Consider the following 24,004-nt stretch of genomic DNA (forward strand, 5'->3'; position numbering starts at 1 on the left):
TCATTTATGATGTATCTAGACAGATACATGAATGGACAGAGAGCAGAGGGATACAGATCCTTAGAAAATTGCCGACACAGATAAAGGATCTGGATCGGCGCAGGCTTGGAGGGCCGAAGGGCCTGTTCCTGTGCTATAATTTTTCTTTGTTCTCTTTGTTCTTCACAGGAGCGGCTAGCTGACAGAATACGGCACTGGCTACAAGGAGAGATATTGCATCATAATGAAAGCAAAATACTGCGGATACTGGAAATTTGAAATCAAGACAGAAAATTCTGGGAAGACTCAGCAGGTCTGGCAGCATCTGTGAAGAGAGAGACAGAGTTAACGTTTCGAGTCCTTGGGGTTCCGTAGAAAGGTCAAATGGATGTGAAACGTTAACGCTGTTTCCCTCTCCACAGACCTGCTGAGTTGATCCAGCGTTTTCTGTTTTCAGTCGGCAGCGTAGAAACAGGTCATTCAGCCCGGTCTCCATGTGAGTCTCCTCCCTCATCATCACTGGCATATCCTTCAACTCCTTTCTTCCCAATGTGTATATTTAGCCTCTCCTTTGATGCATCTATACCATTCAGCTCAACTGCTCGCCGTGCGAATGAGTTCTGTCGCACTACTTTGAAGTGGATCAGCAACGTACTTCTCCGTTTCCTGACCAGAATTTATCCTTCAGCCAACATCAGAATACTGCCATTGAGCTGCGATGGCAGCTATTATGGATGTAACCCCCCGCCCCCTATCCACAAATATAGGCAGGTCACTAATAAATCCCTTGAGGAATTCAGGAGAAAAGTCTTTATCCAGAGAATGGTGAGAATGTGAAACTTTCTTCAGCGAGTGGTTGAGGTGAATGGTTTAGAAGGTGGAGGACAGAGGAACACATGAGGGAGAAGGGAGTAGATGGATGGGTTGATGGGGTGAGATGACTATGGGTGGGAGGAGCCTCAGCTGGAGCACTGACTCCGGCATGGACCAGTTAGGCTGACGGCGGGTTTCTTGGAGGAACTTTACACCCTGCCACACTGGCCGACTTGCAGGCTGGTGATGGAGGGGGGTCACATCAAATACAACAGGTGACGAACCCAATACCTTTCCTATTTCCGAGCTGTCCACCATATTACTGTGGATGGGTGGGGCATCAGGCATCCTGCCGGTCTTTGGACATAAAGAAGCCTGTGTCATGGCAATGTCACTTTAAGAAATGTTTGTCTGCTCAAGTGGCTGCAGTGATGTCAGAGTGTGGATGGAGCTGCGCTCTGGCTCTGCTTTTTAGTTTGGTTTTGAGGAACAGCTTGGGTGTGTCTGTGTTTTTTAGTTTTGTTTTAGTGTTGGAGCTGCAGCCAGCCAAAGGAGGTGCAATTTTGATCTCTCTGCAATCTAAAGACTATCTCTAGATCATTTGGTGAATTCAGAGTGATAACTGCTCTCAGTAGAGAATTTAAACCTGATGTGCTTCTGTAAAAAGGGTTTTTGTCTTATGGATGTTAAAAGGAAAGTTTAAGGATTACTTGGAGTGTTGTATTCTTTGGGGGTTGTATTTGAATTAATGGTTGCTAAGATGTTCACTGTACGTTTTAAAAAGGTTAACGGAGTTCACAGGATAAACACTGTTTTGCTTTAAAAAATACTTTTAGATTTCTGCTGCACCACACCTAAAGAGTGGGCCGTGTGCTCCCCAGACCACAATCTAGTAAAAGTTGTGGGTCAGGTGATCTCTATGATATACTTTGGAGTTCTCTAAATCCTGGCCCATAACACCTGTAACCACCCGATTCTTGGCCTCATTCTGCCTCAATGTCGGCACAGATGGGAAGGCTGGTCTGCTATCTTTGCAAGTGGGACCAAAAGGCGGGGGGGGGGTCCATCTTTTTGGGGGCGAGGAGGGTTCCCATCTGCCCATCTGACGAACTTCACCCAAGATCATAGCCTCATTTTATGCTGCACTTTCTGGCTTCCAAAACCTGATCCTCAATGCCCTCGACCCCCAAGAGTCCTGGTCCTTCCCCGACCGAATAACCCAGAACATAGAACATAGAAAATACAGCACAGAACAGGCCCTTCGGCCCACGATGTTGTGCTGAACCTTTGTCCTAGATTAATCATAGATTATCATTGAATTTACAGTGCCGAAAGAGGCCATTCGGCCCTTTGAGTCTGCATCGGCTCTTGGAAAGAGCACCCTACCCAAACTCAACACCTTCACCCAACACCAAGGGCAATTTGGACATTAAGGGCAATTTATCATTGGCCAATTCACCTAACCTGCACATCTTTGGACTGTGGGAGGAAACCGGAGCACCCGGAGGAAACCCACGCAGACACGGGGAGGACGTGCAGACTCCGCACAGTCAGTGACCCAAGCCGGAATCGAACCTGGGACCCTGGAGCTGTGAAGCAATTGTGCTATCCACAATGCTACCGTGCTGCCCTTGAGAACAAATAAATCTACACTATATCATTTAACCGTAATCCATGTACCTATCCAATAGCTGCTTGAAGGTCCCTAATGTTTCCGACTCAACTACTTCCACAGGCAGTGCATTCCATGCCCCCACTACTCTCTGGGTAAAGAACCTACCTCTGATATCCCTCCTATATCTTCCACCTTTCACCTTAAATTTATGTCCCCTTGTAATGGTTTGTTCCACCCGGGGAAAAAGTCTCTGACTGTCTACTCTATCTATTCCCCTGATCATCTTATAAACCTCTATCAAGTCGCCCCTCATCCTTCTCCGTTCTAATGAGAAAAGGCCTAGCACCCTCAACCTTTCCTCGTAAGACCTACTCTCCATTCCAGGCAACATCCTGGTAAATCTTCTTTGCACCTTTTCCAAAGCTTCCACATCCTTCCTAAAATGAGGCGACCAGAACTGTACACAGTACTCCAAATGTGGCCTTACCAAAGTTTTGTACAGCTGCATCATCACCTCACGGCTCTTAAATTCAATCCCTCTGTTAATGAACGCGAGCACACCATAGGCCTTCTTCACAGCTCTATCCACTTGAGTGGCAACTTTCAAAGATGTATGAACATAGACCCCAAGATCTCTCTGCTCCTCCACATTGCCAAGAACTCTACCGTTAACCCTGTATTCCGCATTCATATTTGTCCTTCCAAAATGGACAACCTCACACTTTTCAGGGTTAAACTCCATCTGCCACTTCTCAGCCCAGCTCTGCATCCTATCTATGTCTCTTTGCAGCCGACAACAGCCCTCCTTACTATCCACAACTCCACCAATCTTCGTATCGTCTGCAAATTTACTGACCCACCCTTCAACTCCCTCATCCAAGTCATTAATGAAAATCACAAACAGCAGAGGACCCAGAACTGATCCCTGCGGTACGCCACTGGTAACTGGGATCCAGGCTGAATATTTGCCATCCACCACCACTCTCTGACTTCTATCGGTTAGCCAGTTCGTTATCCAACTGGCCAAATTTCCCACTATCCCATGCCTCCTTACTTTCTGCATAAGCCTACCATGGGGAACTTTATCAAATGCCTTACTAAAATCCATGTACACTACATCCACTGCTTTACCTTCATCCACATGCTTGGTCACCTCCTCAAAGAATTCAATAAGATTTGTAAGGCAAGACCTACCCCTCACAAATCCGTGCTGACTATCCCTAATCAAGCAGTGTCTTTCCAGATGCTCAGAAATCCTATCCTTCAGTACCCTTTCCATTACTTTGCCTACCACCGAAGTAAGACTAACTGGCCTGTAATTCCCAGGGTTATCCCTAGTCCCTTTTTTGAACAGGGGCACGACATTCGCCACTCTCCAATCCCCTGGTACCACCCCTGTTGACAGTGAGGACGAAAAGATCATTGCCAACGGCTCTGCAATTTCATCTCTTGCTTCCCATAGAATCCTTGGATATATCCCGTCAGGCCCGGGGGACTTGTCTATCCTCAAGTTTTTCAAAATGCCCAACACATCTTCCTTCCTAACAAGTATTTCCTCGAGCTTACCAATCTGTTTCACACTGTCCTCTCCAACAATATCGCCCCTCTCATTTGTAAATACAGAAGAAAAGTACTCGTTCAAGACCTCTCCTATCTCTTCAGACTCAATACACAGTCTCCCGCTACTGTCCTTGATCGGACCTACCCTCGCTCTAGTCATTCTCATATTTCTCACATATGTGTAAAAGGCCTTGGGGTTTTCCTTGATCCTACCCGCCAAAGATTGTTCATGCCCTCTCTTAGCTCTCCTAATCCCTTTCTTCAGTTCCCTCCTGGCTATCTTGTATCCCTCCAATGCCCTGTCTGAACCTTGTTTCCTCAGCCTTACATAAGTCACCTTTTTCCTCTTAACAAGACATTCAACGTCTCTTGTCAACCATGGTTCCCTCACTCGACCATCTCTTCCCTGCCTGACAGGGACATACATATCAAGGACACGTAGCACCTGTTCCTTGAACAAGTTCCACATTTCACTTGTGTCCTTCCCTGCCAGCCTATGTTCCCAACTTATGCACTTCAATTCTTGTCTGACAACATCGTATTTACCCTTCCCCCAATTGTAAACCTTGCCCTGTTGCACGTACCTATCCCTCTCCATTACTAAAGTGAAAGTCACAGAATTGTGGTCACTATCTCCAAAATGCTCCCCCACTAACAAATCTATCACTTGCCCTGGCTCATTACCCAGTACTAAATCCAATATTGCCCCTCCTCTGGTCGGACAATCTACATACTGCGTTAGAAAAGCTTCCTGGACACACTGCACAAACACCACCCCATCCAAACTATTTGATCTAAAGATGCACGTTGCTGCAAGTGCGGTATCCGTGGACCTCCTCCTGTGGGCTCCCGTGTGGACCCTGCATTGGCTGGGCCTGGCTGTTCAGCCAATTAGGTTGGCCGTCAGCTCACAAGGACGGCTCTTCCGCCCCACATTGACCATGCTAAGGGTGCCCCCAGTGGATCATCGCTGCGGAGCAGCTATTCTTAAAGTCGGTGAGCTGACAACTGACTTTTCCATTAGAACCCTGAGGAATGTGCACCCCAATCCCCCCCACCCATCTGCAAAATTCACCCGTGTGACACTCCATAAAAACCAAAACAAGAAGAAATTGAGTTCAGAAAAGTACTTACCCTTTCACGTAAATATCACTCATCTTCTCTCCTGTAATGCTGAGGTCGTCTAAGATTACATCATTGGTGTTCCATATTATGCAGCGCAAGAAGAAGCTGGAACAGATATAGAGGAAATACAACAGCTTCACCAGAAGAAACATCGGTTATGTTGCCATTTAATGATAATATCCAAGAGGTTCACTGTCCCCATCAAACACTCCCAGGACATGGGGTTAGATACAGAGTAAAGCTCCCTCTACACTGTCCCATCAAACACTCCCAGGACACGGGGTTACATACAGAGTAAAGCTCCCTCTACACTGTCCCATCAAACACTCCCAGGACAGGTACAGCACGGGGTTAGATACAGAGTAAAGCTCCCTCTACACTGTCCCCATCAAACACTCCCAGGACAGGTACAGCACGGGGTTAGACACAGAACAAACAACAAACAAAGAACAAAGAAATGTACAGCACAGGAACAGGCCCTTCGGCCCTCCAAGCCCGTGCCGACCATACTGCCCGACTAAACTACAATCTTCTACACTTCCTGGGTCCGTATCCTTCTATTCCCATCCTATTCATATATTTGTCAAGATGCCCCTTAAATGTCCCTATCGTCCCTGCCTCCACTACCTCCTCCGGTAGTGAGTTCCAGGCACCCACTACCCTCTGCGTAAAAAACTTGCCTCGTACATCTACTCTAAACTTTGCCCCTCTCACCTTAAACCTATGCCCCCTAGTAATTGACCCCTCTACCCTGGGGAAAAGCCTCTGACTATCCACTCTGTCTATGCCCCTCATAATTTTGTATACCTCTATCAGGTCGCCCCTCAACCTCCTTCGTTCCAGTGAGAACAAACCGAGTTTATTCAATCGCTCCTCATAGCTTATGCCCTCCATACCAGGCAACATTCTGGTAAATCTCTTCTGCACCCTCTCTAAAGCCTCCACATCCTTCTGGTAGTGTGGCGACCAGAATTGAACACTATACTCCAAGTGTGGCCTAACTAAGGTTCTATACAGCTGCAACATGACTTGCCAATTCTTATACTCAATGCCCCGGCCAATGAAGGCAAGCATGCCGTATGCCTTCTTGACTACCTTCTCCACCTGTGTAGCCCCTTTCAGTGATCTGTGGACCTGTACTCCTAGATCTCTTTGACTTTCAATACTCTTGAGGGTTCTACCATTCACTGTATATTCCCTACCTGCATTAGCCCTTCCAAAATGCATTACCTCACATTTGTCCAGGTTAAACTCCATCTGCCATCTCTCCGCCCAAGTCTCCAGACAATCTAAATCCTGCTGTATCCTCAGACAGTCCTCATCGCTATCCGCAATTCCACCAACCTTTGTGTCGTCTGCAAACTTACTACTCAGACCAGTTACATTTTCCTCCAAATCATTTATATATACTACAAAGAGCAAAGGTCCCAGCACTGATCCCTGTGGAACACCACTGGTCACAGCCCTCCAATTAGAAAAGCATCCCTCCATTGCTACCCTCTGCCTTCTATGGCCTAGCCAGTTCTGTATCCACCTTGCCAGTTCACCCCTGATCCCGTGTGACTTCACCTTTTGTACTAGTTGACTTCACCTTTTGTACTAGTGAAGTCACACGGGACATAGTAAGGGGTGGTAGAAGGGAAGGAATCTCACCTCTTGGCTTTGCGAGGAGTGATGTTGAATGGGGGTCCTGGTGGTCCTAGTGACTTTGGAAAGATGTCCACCCAGAGTAAAGCTCTCTCTACACTGTCCCCATCAAACACTCCCAGGACACAGGGTTAGATACAGAGTAAAGCTCCCTCTACAGTGTCCCCATTAAACACCCCCAGCACACAGGGTTAGACACACAGTAAAGCTCCCTCTACACTGTCCCATCAAACACTCCCAGGACACGGGGTTAGATACAGAGTAAAGCTTCCTCTACACTGTCCCCATCAAACACTCACATGACAGATACAGCATGGGGTTAGATACAGAGAATGTCTCTCTCTACACTGTCCCCATCAAACACTCCCAGGACAGGTACAGCACGGGGTTAGATACAGAGCAAAGCTCCCTCTACACTGTTCCCATCAAACACTCCCAGGACATGGCGTTAGATACAGAGTAAAGCTCCCTCTACAATGTCCCCATGAAACATTCCCAGGACAGGTACAACATGGGGTTCGATACAGAGTAAAGCTCCCTCTACACTGTCCCCATCAAACACTCCCAGGACAAGTACAGCATGGGGTTTGATACAGAGCAAAGCTCCCTCTACACTGTCCCCAAAAAACACTCCCAGGACAGGTACAGCACGGGGTTAGATACAAAGTAAAGCTCCCTCCACACTGTCCCATCAAACTCTCCCAAGACAGGTACAGCATGGGGTTAGATACAGAGTAAAGCTCCTTCTACACTGTCACCATCAAACACTCCGAGGAAAAGTATAGCACGGGGTTAGATACAGAGTAAAGCTCCCTCTGCACTGTTCCCATCAAACAGACCTAGGACAGGTACAGCACAGGGTTAGATATAGAGTGAATAGTCTTCGACACTGTCCCCATTATACACTCCCAGGACAGGTACAGCACAGGGTTACACATAGATTAAAGCTTCCTCTACACTGTCCCCATCAAACACTCCCAGGGCAGGTACAGCACGGGGTTCGATACAGAACAATGCTCCCTCTACACTGTCCCCATCAAACACTCCCAGGGCAGGCACAGCACAGGGTTAGATACAGAGTAAAGCTCCCTCTACACTGTCCCACATAAGTGCATTCGCCCACCTATAGTTGAAGATGTGGGACTAGCTTGTCAAATGCCTTCGAGATCATGTTTAATTTTCCATTCCGAGGTTTGTGAAGAATTTTGTCTGGGAACACTGACACTGTTTGGGACTGGTGCAAACCCTTACATCCCAAGTTACACAGCAGCATAGTAAGGGGTGGTAGAAGGGAAGGAATCTCACCTCTTGGCTTTGCGAGGAGTGATGTTGAATGGGGGTCCTGGTGGTCCTAGTGACTTTGGAAAGATGTCCACCCAGAGTTGGATCTTGCCCTGAAAAACAGGAAAATGAAAAGCAAATGCATCTTGTGAGACAATAGGTAAAAATTACATCGGGTTGATTCCATGGGAAGGGCTTCATCCACTCGACCTCCCTTATTGAACCTTCCTATCTCCTGCATTACTTTATGCTCTGCAACGTCCTCCACCAAGAACCTTGGCCCTTCCGTCAGGCTTTTTAAAGAAGAGGACTCCTCTACTTAATGATCAACCGTGGCTGAGAGGCTAACATTCATTCCCTTCACCACTGACGCACAGTAGCAGCCATGTGTACCTTCTGTAAGGTGCACTGCAGCAACTCACCAAGACTCCTTAGACAACACCTTCCAAGCCCACCACCTCTACCATCCACCACCTCTACCATTTGGAAGGACAAGGGCAGCAAACATATGGGAACTCCATCATCTGGAAGCTCCCATCCAAGTCACCCACCATCCTGACTTGGAAATATATTGCCATTCCTTGTCAAAATCTTGGAACCCTCCTCTCTCACAGCACTGTGGATGGACCTACACCGCATGTACTGCAGCGGTTCAAGAAGACAGCTCAACACAAACCTCTCATGGGCAATAATAGTCATGGCCTAGCCAGTGATGTCCACAGTCCATGAATTAATACATTTAGAAAAAGCTCATGCACCAAGTCTGAAAGTCATCCATTCAAACCCCACTCTAGAGACTGGAACCCATGACCTATGTTCCTTCCAATGAGGTGCTAAACCCAGGTCCAAATGTTCTCTCAGGTAGACATAAAGGATCCTTTGCCTATTCCTGTTCCTATTTTCCTAATATTTGAAGACGAGTAGAGGAGTTACTCCTATTCTGGCCAATATTTATCCTTCAGCCAACATCACTGAAAACATCAAAAGTCATTTACATTGGAAACTGATGGGAAGTGGTGTTCATCAGGGATTGCCGTTGACACCAATGTCATTCACCATTTACATAAACCTCAGGAATGGGAATTACAATTTGACAATTTATGGATAAGATACTTATGAAAAAGAGACGCCATTTTTAAATGCTACCCTGATCTCTCGTCCACCCACCGCAGCCTCCGGATTCCCCCAATTCCCCAACTTACCTTAAGGGGTCCCCAAGCACCCCTCACCCCGCGTCATAAGGGAAGGGCACCTCGGGCCCAGCGCCTGACCACATCCAGGGGCCCCCAAAGTCCTGGGAGACTCGCCCAGGCGCCGTTATGCCTGGTCCACATTTATGTGTCACGGTAAGGCCTCCTAGGCATGGGCGTTTGTTCCCGGGCTTCGGGAGCATTGGGCGGCAACATATTTAAGTGAGCCTGTCTGCTCACTGAAATGTGTAAACCTGGATCCCGCCCAACGAGGGCGAGATCCCGATCGCGAGGTCCCGCGAGATCTCGTTAGATCTAACGAGGCCTCTCGCAAGATTTATCGGCCTCGTCACATCACTGGGTTGGGTTGGGCTGTTCGATCGCGCCCATGGCATTGGAGAAGCGGAAGGGACAAAAAGCCAACAATCCCCTGGAACCTATGACCTTCACCCTCAGATTTTAAATGAGGGAGCTACAGAGACAGTAGATGTGTTGGTCCAGTGTCCCCGGATTCTGGAACTGGCCGGTTTATTGGAGGATGGAAAACATAACCACACTATTCAAGAAAGAAGGAAGAGAGAAAACAGGAAACCACAGACCAGCTGACCTGACACCAGCAAAAATGAAAAATACTACTGATAATAGATTAGACTAATAAGAACTATTATGAGCAACGTGATATCAGAGCTCTTAAAAGTTATAATATGATTGAACAGAGTTAACATGGATTTAGGAAAGGGAAATTGTGTTTACAAACGTGTTCAAGGTTTGTGAGGATTTAACCAGCAGCTTTCAGAAGGAAGAAGCAGTGAATACTGATTTTCCGAAAAGCTTCCGGGAAGGTGGCTCACAGGAAATTACACAAGATCCGGGTTTGTTGGATTGGGAGTAATCAGATTTGAGAGCGATTAACAGACACAAACAGACAGGAGGAACAAACAGCTCCCTTAGAGTTTCATCGGGCGTAACGGACCAGGTAAAGATCAATGCCCAGGCCTCAGCTATTTTCAATCTATATTAATAATCTAGGTGAGGGGACTGATTGTAACATATCTACCTTTGCTGAATATATAAAGTTAGGTGGAAAGTAAGCAATGAGGAGGACACAAAGAGCCTGCAAGGATTTAGTCAGATTAAGTGAGTGGGAAAGAACATAGTAGATGTTCTTGGTAGAACCCTCAAGAGTATTGAATGGTAGAACCCTCAAGAGTAGTGAAAGTCAGAGAGATCTCGGTGTACAGGTCCACAGGTCACTGAAAGGGGCGACACAGGTGGAGAAGGTAGTCAAGAAGGCATACGGCAGGCTTGCCTTCATTGGCCGGGGCATTGAGTATAAGAATTGGCAAGTCATGTTGCAGCTGTATGGAACCTTAGTTAGGCCACACTTGGAGTATAGTGTTCAATTCTAGTCGCCACACTACCAGAAGGATGTGGAGGCTTTAGAGAGGGCGCAAAAGAGATTTACCAGAATGTTGCCTGGTATGGAGTGCATTAGCTATGAGGAGCGGTTGAATAAACTCGGTTTGTTCTCACTGGAACGGCAGAGGTTGAGGGGCGACCTGATAGAGGTCGACAAAATTATGAGGGGCATAGACAGAGTGGATAGTCAGAGGCTTTTCCCCGGGGTAGAGGGGTCAATTACTAGGGGGCATAGGTTTAAGGTGTGATGGGCAAGGTTTAGAGTAGATGTACGAGGCAAGTTTTTTACACAGAGGGTAGTGGGTGCCTGGAACTCGCTACTAGAGGAGGTGGTGGAAGCAGGGACGATAGTGACATTTAAGGGTCATCTTGACAAATACATGAATCGGATGGGAATAGAGGGATATGGACCCAGGAAGTGTAGAAGATTGTAGTTTAGTCGGGCAGCATGGTCGGCACGGGCTTGGAGGGCCGAAGGGCATGTTCCTGTGCTGTACATTTCTTTGTTCTTTGTATGTGCTTCAATGTTGGGGAGTGTGACGTTATTCAATTTGGCAGGAAAATTAGAAAAGCAGAATATTTTTTAAACGGTGAGAGACTGTGAAATGTTTGCATTCAGAGGGATTTGGGTATCCTTGTAGATGAATAAGACCATAAGACATAGGAGCAGAATTAGGCCACTCGGCCCATCGAGTCTGCTCCGCCATTCAATCATGGCTGATATTTTTCTCATCCCCATTCTCCTGCCTCCTCCCCATAACCCCTGATCCCCTTATTAATCACATCCATCTCTGTCTTAAAGACACTCAGTGATTTGGCCTCCACAGCCTTCTGCGGCAAACAGTTCCGCAGATTCACCACCCTCTGGCTGAAGAAATTCCTCCTCATCTCAGTTTTAAAGGATCGTCCCTTTAGTCTGAGATGGTGTCCTCTGGTTCTAGTTTTTCCTACAAGTGGAAACATCCCCTCCACATCCACTCTATCCAGGCCTCGCAGTATCCTGTAAGTTCAATAAGATCCCCCCTCATCCTTCTAAACTCCAACGAGTAATAATAATAATCTTTATTGTCACAAGAAGACTTACATTAACACTGCAGTGAAGTTACTGTGAAAAGCCCCTAGTCGCCACACTCCGGCACCTGTTCGGGTACTCAGAGGGAGAATTCAGAATGTCCAATTCACCTAACAACCACGTTTTTTAGGACTTGTGGGAAGAAACCGGAGCACCCGGAGGAAACCCACGCAGACACGGGGAGAACGTGCCGACTCCGCACAGACAGTGACCCAGCAGGGAATCGAACCCGGGTCCCTGGCGCTGGGAAGCAACAGTGCTAACCACTGTGCTACCGTGCAGCCCATACAGGCCCAGAGTCTTCAACTGCTCCTCATATGACAATCTCTTCATTCCAGGGATCATTCTTGTGAACCTCCTCTGGACCCTTTCCAAGGCTAGAACATCCTTCCTTAGATACGGGGCCCAAAACCGCTCACAATATTCCAAATGGGGTCTGACCAGAGCCTTATACAGCCTCAGAAGCACATCCCTGGTCTTGTATTCTAGCCCTCTCGACATGAATGCTAACATTGCATTTGCCTTCTTAACTGCCGACTGAACCTGCATATTAACCTTAAGAGAATCGTGAACAAGGACTCCCAAGTCTCTTCGTGCTTCTGATTTCCTGAGCCTCCATTAGAAAATATGCCTCCGTTCTTCCTTCCATAGTGCATAACCTCACACTTTTCCACATTGTATTTCATTTGCCACTTCATTGCCCACTCTCCTCGCCTGTCCAAGTCCTTCTGCAGCCCCCTTGCTTCCTCAATACTACCTGTCTCTACAGATCTTTGTATCATCTGCAAATTTAGCAACAGTATCTTCAGTTCCTTCTTCCAGATCATTAATGTATATTGTGAAAAGTTGTGGTCCCAGCACAGACGCCTGAGGCACACCACTAGTCACCGGCTGCCATCCTGAAAAAGACCCCTTTATCCCCACTCTCTGCTTCACAGAATCACAGAAAGTTATCATGCAGGTGCAGCAATTGATTCGGAAGGAAAAGTCCTTTCTTACCAAAGGATTGACTAGAAGAGTTACAATGGGCGGGATTCTCCGGCCTCGCAGCCGTGAGTATCCCGGCAGCGGTAGGCTGTGTGCCGTTCACTGCCGGCGGGATTTTCTGCTCCCGCCGCTGTCAATGGGAATTTCCATTGAAGCCACTCCATGCTGCCGGAAAATCCATGGGCGGGGAATCTGGCTGCCAGTGAACGGCTGGAGAATTCCAGACAATTGGTACTGGAGGGAGTATAACAAAGGTTGTACTGGCTGGTTCTTGGGATAGGGAGATTGCTGTTGAGGAGAGATTGAGTAGACTTGGCCTATAGTTCCGAGGGTATTGAAGGGTGACTTAGTGAGCTCATTGAAGTATACGAAGCGACTTGGCTAGGTAGATGCTGAGAAAATATTTCTTTATTTTAATTTAATTTAAACAGGGGCTGTTTAGCACAGGGCTAAATCGCTGGCTTTGAAAGCAGACCAAGGCAGGCCAGCAGCAATTCCCGTAACAGCCTCAATTCCCGTAACAGCCTCCCCGAACAGGCGCCGGAAAGTGGCGACTAGGGGCTTTTCACAGTAACTTCATTTGAAGCCTGCTTGTGACAATAAGCGATTTTCATTTCATTTCATTTTCATTCATTTAGAGTACCCAATTCTTTTTTTTTCCCAATTAAGAGGCAATTTAGCGTGGCCAATCCACCTACCCTGCACATTCCTTGGGGTTGTGGGGGTGAGATCCACGCAGGCACGGGGAGAATGTGCAAACTCCACACGGACAGTGACCCAGAGCCGGGGTCAAACCTGGCACATCGGCGCCATAAGCAGCAGTGCTAACCACTGCACCAACACGTGGCCATATGAGAAAATATTTCTATGGGTTGGGAATTCTTGAACGTTGAGTCACGGTTTCTGGTTAAGAGGTTGGCTATTTAGGACTGAGGTAAAGAGAAAATTCCTCACTCAAAGGGCAGTGAAGCTTTGGAATTCCCTCCACCACAGAGCTGTGGGAGCTCAGTCATTGAGTATATTCAAGAGATGGATCGATAGATCTTTGGCCACTAAAGGAAACATGGGATAGTGCGGAGAGGTGGAGTTGAGTCAAAGGTCAGCCATGATGTTACTGACTGATGGAGTAGGCTCAAGGGACGGAATGGCTTACTCCAGCTTCTATGACCTTATCCTCAAGCATTTACAGTTCACAAGGGTCCTTGCTCTTGGCAGGTCAATCCACCTTGTGCCAGAAAGAATGGTCTTTCTCTTTTTTTTCATCGCTTCACCACCAAGACTTCAACCGACTCTTGCCTATTTACGGGCAGCACGGTAGCATTGTGGATAGCACAATTGCTTCGCAGCTCCAGGGTCCTAGGTTCGATTCCGGCTTGGGTCACTGTCTGTGCGGAGTCTGCACATCCTACCCGTGTGTGCGTGGGTTTCCTCCGGGTGCTCCAGTTTCCTCCCACAGTCCAAAGATGTGCAGGTTAGGTGGATTGGCCATGATAAATTGCCCTCAGTGTCCAAAATTGCCCTTAGTGTTGGGTGGGGTTACTGGGTTATGGGGATAGGGTGGAGGTGTTGACCGTGGGGAGGGTGCTCTTTCCAAGAGCCTGTGCAGACTCGATGGGCTGAATGGCCTCCTTCTGTGCTGTACGTTCATAGATTTCATAGAATTTACAGTGCAGAAGGAGGCCATTCGGCCCATCGAGTCTGCACCGGCTCTTGGAGAGAGCACCCTACCCAAGGTCCACACCTCCACCCTATCCCCATAACCCAATAACCCCACCCAACACTAAGGGCAATTTTGGACACTATGGGCAATTTAGCATGGCCAATCCACCTAACCTGCACATCTTTGGACTGTGGGAGGAAACCGGAGCACCCGGAGGAAACCCACGCACACACGGGGAGGATGTGCAGACTCCGCACAGACAGTGACCCAAGCCGGAATCGAACCTGGGACCCTGGAGCTGTGAAGCATTTGTGCTATCCACAATGCTACCGTGCTGCCCTATGATACTATGATACTATCAGACAAAGAACAATTTGACACCCAATCACAAAAAAGGTTGACCTTTAGATCATAAGACGAAGGAGCAGCTCTATTAGGCCCATCGAGTCTGCTCCGAGAGTCAATGAGATCATGACTGATCTGTAATGATCCTCAATTCCACTTTCCCGCCTTATCCCCATCACCCTCGATTCCCTCACTGATTAATCATCTGTCTACCTCAGCCTGGAACACACTGAACGGCCCAACCTCTACAGCTCTCTGCGTTAAAGAATTCCACAGATTCACTCCCCTCTGAGTGAAGAAATTCCTCCTCATCTCTGTCTTCAATTGGTGACCCCTTACTCTGAGATTATGCCCTCTGGTCCTAGACTCTCCCACAAGAGGAAACATCCTCTCAGCATCTACCCTGTCGAGCCCCCTGAGAATCCGACATGTCCCAATAAGGTCGCCTCTCATTCTTCTAAACCCCAATGATAGGTTTTAATGAACATCTTAAAGCAGCGGTGGAGAGGTTTGGGGAAGGAATTCTTGAGCAGAGGACAAAGTACCTGAGAAGGAACGATGGTATGACTGGGTAACAGAAAGGGGAGGAGAATAGCAGGAATGATTCAACAATGCTAAAGAACAGAGGGGGAAAGAAAAATGGTATTGGATGTGTTTGGCATTGAGCCAGAGTGGCAAAATGTGCGTTCGAATGGACATAGGATTAATTTAAAAAAAATAACCTTTATTGTCACAATTAGGCTTACATTAACACTGCAATGAAGTTACTGTGAAAAGCCCCTAGTCGCCATATTCCGGCGCCTGTTCGGGTACACAGAGGGAGAATTCAGAATGTCCAATTCACCTAACAGCACGTCTTTCGGGACATGTGGGAGGAAACCGGAGCACCCGGAGGGAACCCACGCTGACACGGGGAGAACGTGCAGATTCCGCACAGACAGTGACCCAAGTCGGGAATTGAACCCGGGTCCCTGGCACTGTGAAGCCACAGTGCTAACCACTGTGCTACATGGCAGCATGGCACGACAAAGGAAATTCATAGGTATTCATAGGATTTATAAGCATGGCAAAGGAAAATAACGACAGACTAGACTTTATATAATGCCTTTCACAATTACTAAACATCAAAGTGCTGCTCACCCAGTGAGGTATTCCTGAAGTGCAGATGCTCTTAGGAAACTAAGTTGGCAGCTAATTTGAGCAGAGCAAGCTCCCACAAACAGTAACGTAGTAATGGCCAGGCAATCTGGTTTTGCGATGTTGAGTGAGGAATAAATATTGGTCAGGAAACAGGGGAGAACTCCAGTGCTCTTCTCTCAGTTAATGCCATGGGGATCGTTCATGTCCGCCAGGGAGTGCATTTGAGGGCCTCGGCCGAACATCACATCTGAAAGACAACGCCTCTGACAGTGCAGCACTTCCTCAGGGCCGCGCTGGAATGTGAGCCTGGGTTTTTGTCTTCAGGCCCTGGAGTGGGGCTGGAACTCAGAATCTTCTGACCCAGATGCATGAGTGCCCCCCCCCCCCCCACCGAGCTGGAACACCACGTCAGCCACACAGCATCTAAACTCTTGAACTGCACACATTCTGAGGGCAACAGCTTCACTGTTAACGCAAAGCGCACTTGTTAAAAATAAAGCACGTTTGTAGCTCAGGCATGGAGTACCGAATTATCCAGAGCCCTGGGGGGATTTTATTTGGAAAAACACTTTGGTGTAGTTCAACGAGCGATGGAAGAATCTATAAAGCAGGCCGTTTTCACGCACACACCTTGGTGTTGCTCTGTGTAATGAGCTTCACTCATGCAGCAGGAGTGGTTATTGCAACAAAGTCCGACACTTACCTGCTGAATGTCAGGCTGCAGAGGGCTGAATAAGGCCCTGGTCTCCACATGCTCTGGAACCAAGCCCTGTTTGTGGAGCACGTATAAGGCCAACCGTTCCTCGGGGGGCCCGAGGTGTGTGCCAAGGAGCTTTCCGTCCTCTGTAATGAAACGGGAGAGTCAATCAGCCACCCGTAACGATTTGCGTTCCGCACAATCCACAACAATAGGGCAAGAATCCTGGGCGGGATTCTCCGCGATCGGCGCGATGTCTGCCGAACCGGCGCCAAAAACGGCGCGAATCAGTCCGGCATCGTGCCGCCCCAAAGGTGCGGAATCCTCCGCATCTTGAGGGGTCGAGCCCTCACCTTGAGGGGCTAGGCCCCCGCCGGACTGATTTCCGCCCGGCCAGCTGGCGGGAAAGGCCTTTGGTGCCCCGCCAGCTGGCGCAGAAATGACTTTGCCGGGCGGCGCATGCGCGGGAACATCAGCGGCCGCTCACGACATCCCCGCGCATGCGCAGTGGAGGGGGTCTCTTCCACCTCCGCCATAGTGGAGACCATGGCGAAGGCGGAAGGAAAATAGTGCCCCCACGGCACAGGCCCGCCCGCAGATCGGTGGGCCCCGATCGCGGGCCAGGCCACCGTGGGGGCACCCCCCCCCCCGGGGCCAGATCGCCCCGCGCCCCCCCCCAGGACCCCGGAGCCCGCCTGCGCCGCCTTGTCTCGCCGGTAAGAGAGGTGATTTGATTATCGCCGGCGGGACAGGCATTCCAACAGCGGGACTTCGGCCCATCGCGGGCCGGGGAATTACAGGGGGTGGACCCGCCAACCGGCGCAGCGCGATTCCCACCCCCGCTGAATATCCGGTGCCGGGGAATTCGACAACCGGCTGGGGCGGAATTCACGCCAGCCTCCGGCGATTCTCCGACCCGGCGGGGTATCCAACATGTATGGGATAAATAGAGGAGAGCTGGAATGAGCCATACGTGCCTGCTCTACCATTCAACTAGATTACCAGTGATCTCCTGCACAGATCTACCTTCCTGCGCCATCGCCATATCCCTAAATCCCTAAACCGGGCTTATTTAGCTCAGTTGCCTGTGCGGCTCATTTGTGACGTGGAGCGACGCCAACAATTCCCGTACTGGCTGAAGGCTCCACCTTCTCAACCTTGCCCCTCTGAGATATGGTGATCTAGTTGAATGTGGTGATCCTCAGGTTAAACCACCACTATGGTGTTCTTTGTGTTGCTTATTTCAGGATGGTCGGCGTAGTGTTCACAAAGTCCACAAAATAGCTTGAACTTGAACAAAGCTATAAATTTATTAACACTGCTAACTTGGATTCAACACGTACTCCTAAAGGATACACAGTTGATTAATAACATTTAAACTACACTCACCTACAGCTAATCTCACTACTGATATAAACTATGATCTGCTCTCACTTACACTATTTGTACTCTCTCTAGCTAACTCCTGCACTCTCCCACAAGGCTTAACATCACCGCCTTATATAGTTGTAACCTATAGTTCCCTCTAGCGGCTGCTCTAAACACTTCAGTAATCCTTGCAGTTCTTACAGTTATGATAGTACCACAACCACCAGTCAGCTCTCCCCCTCAAAGAGGAAAGCAGACTGTGTGATCATCTGGGACTGTGGCAACTTACTTTTTTAATTCCCTTAGCTCCGAATATAATCAATAATTGAACTTCCACTGCTCGCTGGGGTACAGAATTCGAAAGGTTCACGATGCCCTAAGTGAAGAATGCTTCCTCATCTCACTGACTGTTATATATATTGTTGTTTTATTTGTAAATATCTGTAAATAGCTAGGGTGTAGCTGTTATGTAGAAGTGTTCTAGGAGGCCACAGTTGCACCAGAGACTCATGTGAAGTATAATCCAGTCCTTCGATTGGACCAGCAATGGCAAAATGAAACATAAATCATAGATTATCATAGAATTTACAGTGCAGAAGGAGGCCATTCGGCCCATTGAGTCTGTACCGGCTCTTGGAAAGAGCACCCTACCCAAGGTCAACACCTCCACCCTATCCCCATAACCCAGTAACCCCATCCAACACTAAGGGCAATTTTGGACACTAAGGGCAATTTATCATGGCCAATCCACCTAACCCGTGCATCTTTGGACTGTGGGAGGAAACCGGAGCACCCGGAGGAAACCCACGCAGACCACGGGGAGAACGTGCAGACTCCGCATAGACAGTGACCCAAGCCGGAATCGAACCTGGGACCCTGGAGCTGTGAAGCAATTGTGCTAACCACTGTGCTACCGTGCTGCCCAAGATTTTCCCTTCTGAGGACTAAGTCCCCACGCCGGCGGGAGAACCGGCGCCAACCACTCCGGCATCAACCGCCTCCAAAAGTGCAGAATTCTCCGCACTTTCTGGGGTTGGGTGGATGGCGGAGGGGTTGGCGGTGCTCCAGCCGGCGCTGAAGGGACAGTGCGGGTTCGCGCATGCACCGAAGGGCCGGCGTGATCTCGCGCATGCGCGGAACCGCCAGCGTGGTTCTGCGCATGCGCACACCGGCAGGCGTATTTTGGTGCATGCGCGGGGGGTTCTCTTATCTGGGCCGGCCCTGGCGGAGCCCTACAGGGGCCAGCGCGGAAGGAAGAAATGCCCCCATCACGGAACAGGCCCGCCCGCAGATCGGTGGGCCCCGATCCCGGGCCAGGCCACCGTGGGGGCCCCCCTCAGGGTCGGATGCCCCCCGCGCCCCCCCCGAGGGCCGCCTCCGCCGACCTATCTGCCAGGTCCCGCTGGTACGTGAGTTGAGTGATTCACGCCGGGGGGTACTGGCCGAAAACGGCCAGCCGCTCGGCCCATCGGGGCCCGGAGAATCGCCGGGGGGGGGGGGGGCGCTGCCAACGGCCCCCGACCGGCGTGGCGTTAATCCCACCCCCGCCTGAAAAATGGCGCCGGAGAATACGGCAGCCGGCGTCAGGGCGGGATTCGGTTAATTACAACTGGGGACCAAAAGACAACCAGGACAATAGATCTGACTCCTTCTCCTGCGACCGTGACCTGTCGGCCACAGTCAGAGGAGTAAATTCTCATCACCTCCCCTGTCAAAACCCTGAAGAATTTCAATTGGAAGACATTAATGAGGAGTACTCTAACCAAGGTGTTTAAAAAAGTCGAAAGTGTATCTTCTCAGGCCCAGGCTGTTTGTTTAAGCCTGTGGGCAATGGGGGGAGGGGGTGGTGGGGAGAGTGGTGGAAATGGTCCTGAGCTGGTAATCAGTCTGTTGAACATAGTTGTGAACGCTCTTTCCCTGGACAACAAGTCTGGATGCTGGATTCGAACCCCCAGCTCTGGTCCAGAGGTAGGGAACGTTGGCATTGCACCACAAGATCTCCGTGTTTAAAACAATAAAAGATTTCAATGACGTCAATGACAGAAAACTATTTCCTCAGCTGTGGAAATCCACAACAAAAGAGCGTCATTTTAAAATTCGGGCGAGGTTGTTCGGAGGTGCAATGAGGAAGGATTTCCTCGTACGAAAGGGTTATGGCATTGTCAGCTCCTGAAAAGGCTTTGTTTGTGGCGTCGGTCAGAATTGAGATGGCTGGAGTTACTTTAGTGCGGAATGAATGGAGAAAAGCTGAGTAAATGGAGCTGATCAGCTATGGGCAGTATGGTAGCACAGTGGTTAGCAAAGTTGCTTCACAGCTCTAGGGTCCCAGGTTCGATTGCCGGCTTGGGTCACTGTCTGTGTGGAGTCTGCACCTTCTCCCCGTGTCTGCGTGGGTTTCCTCCGGGTGCTCCGGTTTCCCCCCACAAGTCCCGAAAGATGTGCAGGGTAGGTGGATTGGCCATGATCAATTGCCGTTAGTGTCCAAAAGGTTTAGGTGGGGTTACTGGGTTATGGGGATGGGGTAGAGGCATGGGCTTAAGTGGGGTGCTCTTTCCAAGAGCCGGCGCAGACTCGATGGGCTGAATGGCCTCCTTCTGCACTGTAGATTCTACGACATAATTGGATAGCAGAACTGAGCCTCCTCCTGTATGCTTAGATAAGCCTTGAAGGGCATGATACCAGATAAATAATTCTCATGTCATATGCAGAATGAGGCCATTTGGCCCGGCTCTATGTTGGCTCTTTGAAAGAGCTGCGATTCGTTTCCCGTCGAGAAAGCGTTTCCCCGAGCTCTCTCCGAGATTCCCCGAGATTCTCTCGCCTCACGCAGCACGATCTCAGAGAAAAGCAAGAGAAGAATAGACCTACCAAAGTCTGAGAGAAGGAAGTCCTCCCCTCTGAAAGAGATTTTATCCTCCCTGCACACAGGGAGCTTGTAGCCGTGTCTCTGAGCGTAGATGTGAAGGCGCTGGCTTGGTCTGAGCTGGTCTCGCCATCGGTTTGGTCCTGATCTGAAAGGGCAGTCATTATATAAACCATTGCACTCCACCTGATAGAGGTAATATTGAGGATCAGGGGCGCGATTCTCCGACCCCCCACCGGGTCGGAGAATCGCCGGGGGCCGGCGTGAATCCCGCCCCGCCGTATCCCGAATTCTCCGCCACCGGAGATTCAGCGGGGGCGGGAATCGCGCCGCGCCGGTCGGCGGAAATCCACCGGCGATTCTCCGGTCCGCGATGGGCCGAAGTCCCGCCGCTGTCAACCCACGCCTGCCGGCGTGGATTGAACCACCTTTCGACCGGCGGGACAAGGCGGCGCGGGCGGGCTCCGGGGTCCTGGGGGGGGGCGCGGGGCGATCTGGCCCCGGGGGATGCCCCCACGGTGGCTTGGTCCGCTATCGGGGCCCACCGATCCGCGGGCGGGCCTGTGCCGTGGGGGCACTCTTTTCCTTCCGCCTTCGCCATGGTCTCCACTATGGTGGAGGTGGAAGAGACCCCCTCCACTGCGCATGGGCGGGGATGCCGTGAGCGGCCGCTGACGCTCCCGCGCACGCGCCGCCCGGCAAAGTCATTTCCGCGCCAGCTGGCGGGGCACCAAAGGCCTTTCCCGCCAGCTGGCCGGGCGGAAATCAGTCCGGCGCGGGCCTAGCCCCTCAAGGTTAGGGCTCGGCCCCCCAAGATGCGGAGAATTCCGCACCTTTGGGGCGGCGCAATGCCGGACTGATTCGTGCCGTTTTTGGCGCCGGTTGGCGGACATCGCGCCGATTGCAGAGAATCCCGCCCCAGGAGTGTAGATTCAGTAAGATTTTGCCAGGGTCTGATGCAAAACAGTTTGAGGGAACTCAGGAGAAAGGTTGTTATCCAGTGTGGTGAGAATGTGGGACCGCTACCACAGGGAGGGGTAGGGGTGAATTGTATCGACGGTTTTGAGGGGAATCCAGACAAGTAAACAGGGGTGAAAAGAATAGGCGGCCATGTTGGCGGGATTGATGAAGAAGGAAGTGAGGCGGTCCCATGGAGCATTAACACTGGCACGGAACAAGGTTACAGGTCAGAGGAATGTGGAGTTGACGCCACAACGTGAACAGCCACGATCTTATTGAATGACAGAGCAGGCTGGCGGGAACAAGTAGCCATAAGTCTATAAGACGTAGGAGCAGGAATATGTCATTTGGCCCGTCCGTCAGGTCTGCTCTGCCATTCAATGAGATCATGACTAATCTGAAATGATAATATTCAACTCCAATTTCTCGCCTTATCCCCTTAACCCTTGATTCCCAAAGTGCTTTTTCAATCACAAGCTGTTTATAGAATCTACTGAAAGAAAGTTGGATATATACATTATATGGGACCAATTGGCTAGTTTTATTGAAGTACTGGTATGGCAATGATGGGCTGAATGGCCTGTTTCCCTATACTATGATTTAATAAGATGTTGGTCACCTGCACTGAATGCCTCCTCCTTTGCCTCGTTGCCAGTTAGTCTCTGACTCGATTCCTCTGAAGCACCTTGTGGAGTTTCACTCAGTCAAAGTTGATATTAGTTGTTCATAGAGAAAACAAACCGTGCAGTGACACACAACTTACATGGAGTAGGTCTGAGGCAGCCCACAACAACCTCCAAACCGAGACAGGAAGCGATTCTCCAAGTCAATCACCGTTTCCCCAATTTTCTCATCCTTCGACAGCAGGTCATAGTCATAAAGAGTGACCTTCAGATCCTTCTCAATCGGTAGCATTCCAGTCAGCTCATACATCCTGTGGGAATATTACCCCTTTAATAAGGATGGTGTGAATTTGTTACAATTTGCAGAATTACCTTCAGGCAGTGTAGCCTTTACTGTACCTGTCCTGGGAGTGTTTGATGGGGACAGTGTAGAGGGAGCTTTACTCTGTATCTAACCCCGTGCTGTACCTGTCCTGGGAGTGTTTGATGGGGACAGTGTTGAGGGAGCTTTACTTTGTATCTAACCCCGTGCTGTACCTGTCCTGGGAGTGTTTGATGGGACAGTGTTGAGGGAGCTTTACTCTGTATCTAACCCCGTGCTATACCTGTCCTGTAAGTGTTTGATGGGGACAGTGTAGAGGGAGCTTTTCTCTGTATCTAACCACGTGCTGTACCTGTCCTGGGAGTGTTTGATGGGGACAGTGTGGAGGGAGCTTTACTCTGTATCTAACCCCATGCTGTACCTGTCCTAGGAGTGTTTGATGGGACAGTGTAGAGGGAGCTTTACTCTGTATCGAACCCCATGCTGTACCTGTCCTGGGAGTGTTTGATGGGGACAGTGTAGAGGGAGCTTTACTCTGTATCTAACCTCATGCTGTACCTGTGCTGGGAGTGTTTGTTGGGGACAGTGTAGAGGGATCTTTACTCTGTATCTAACCCCGTGCTGTACCTGTCCTGGGAGTGTTTGATGGGGACAGTGTAGAGGGAGCTTTACTCTGTATCTAACCCCGTGCTGTACCTGTCCTGGGAGTGTTTGATGGGGACAGTGTTGAGGGAGCTTTACTCTGTATCTAACCCCGTGCTGTCTCTGTCCTGGGAGTACTTGATGGGGACAGTGTAGAGGGAGCTTTACTCTGTATCTAACCCCGTGCCGTGCCCATGTGCTTCTTTGATATTGACTCTGATAACATGAATGGAAAATGTGGAGCAAAAGTCTCCCAGTTACGTCGCTACCTTGATGAGAACCAAAAAGCATTTAAAAATAGTATTGTACTTTCCATGTCGAAAGTGAAATGAATGGGCAAACAAAAAAATCCTTCAAACCTTTATGATAATTAAATAAGTCTGTTGGTGCCTCCTTGGTTCGAGGTTTTTCAAACCTAAGACTCCCTCGTCTCTTTTACGAGCCAACTTGTGAGTCTGTGAATGTTTAAGTTGGCAGATACTGGAGTTCGTACAGTGCAGCCAGGGGTAGGGGAGTCGGAGCCAAGGGGTACATCCTACGTGTGGGAGGCACAGCATTCACTGAATCCTAAACACTCTTCATATCGGACAAAAGGAAAGTCAAGACATGTCCAGAGGGACAGGTGACAGGAACACACGTGTTCTGGTTCACACGGCTTCTCGTTCCTGTGTCAAAAACAAAACCACACAGCATGCC

General features: G+C 49.6%; 1 protein-coding gene across 1 annotated transcript in view; it reads right to left on the minus strand.

Annotated features, from left to right (window-relative positions):
• dysf (dysferlin, limb girdle muscular dystrophy 2B (autosomal recessive)) overlaps positions 1-24,004 on the minus strand; it is a 427,787-nt gene that overhangs the window by 25,315 nt on the left and 378,468 nt on the right. The window contains exons 46-50 of the mRNA XM_072497740.1: positions 22,485-22,655; positions 20,767-20,909; positions 16,537-16,676; positions 8,045-8,133; positions 5,102-5,197 (exon numbers count right to left, since the gene is read on the minus strand). Coding sequence (XP_072353841.1) covers positions 5,102-5,197; positions 8,045-8,133; positions 16,537-16,676; positions 20,767-20,909; positions 22,485-22,655 — 639 coding nt within the window. The remainder of the gene's footprint in view (positions 1-5,101; positions 5,198-8,044; positions 8,134-16,536; positions 16,677-20,766; positions 20,910-22,484; positions 22,656-24,004) is intronic.

This window comes from Scyliorhinus torazame, chromosome 3, assembly GCF_047496885.1.
Source record: "Scyliorhinus torazame isolate Kashiwa2021f chromosome 3, sScyTor2.1, whole genome shotgun sequence".
NCBI lineage: Eukaryota > Metazoa > Chordata > Chondrichthyes > Carcharhiniformes > Scyliorhinidae > Scyliorhinus > Scyliorhinus torazame.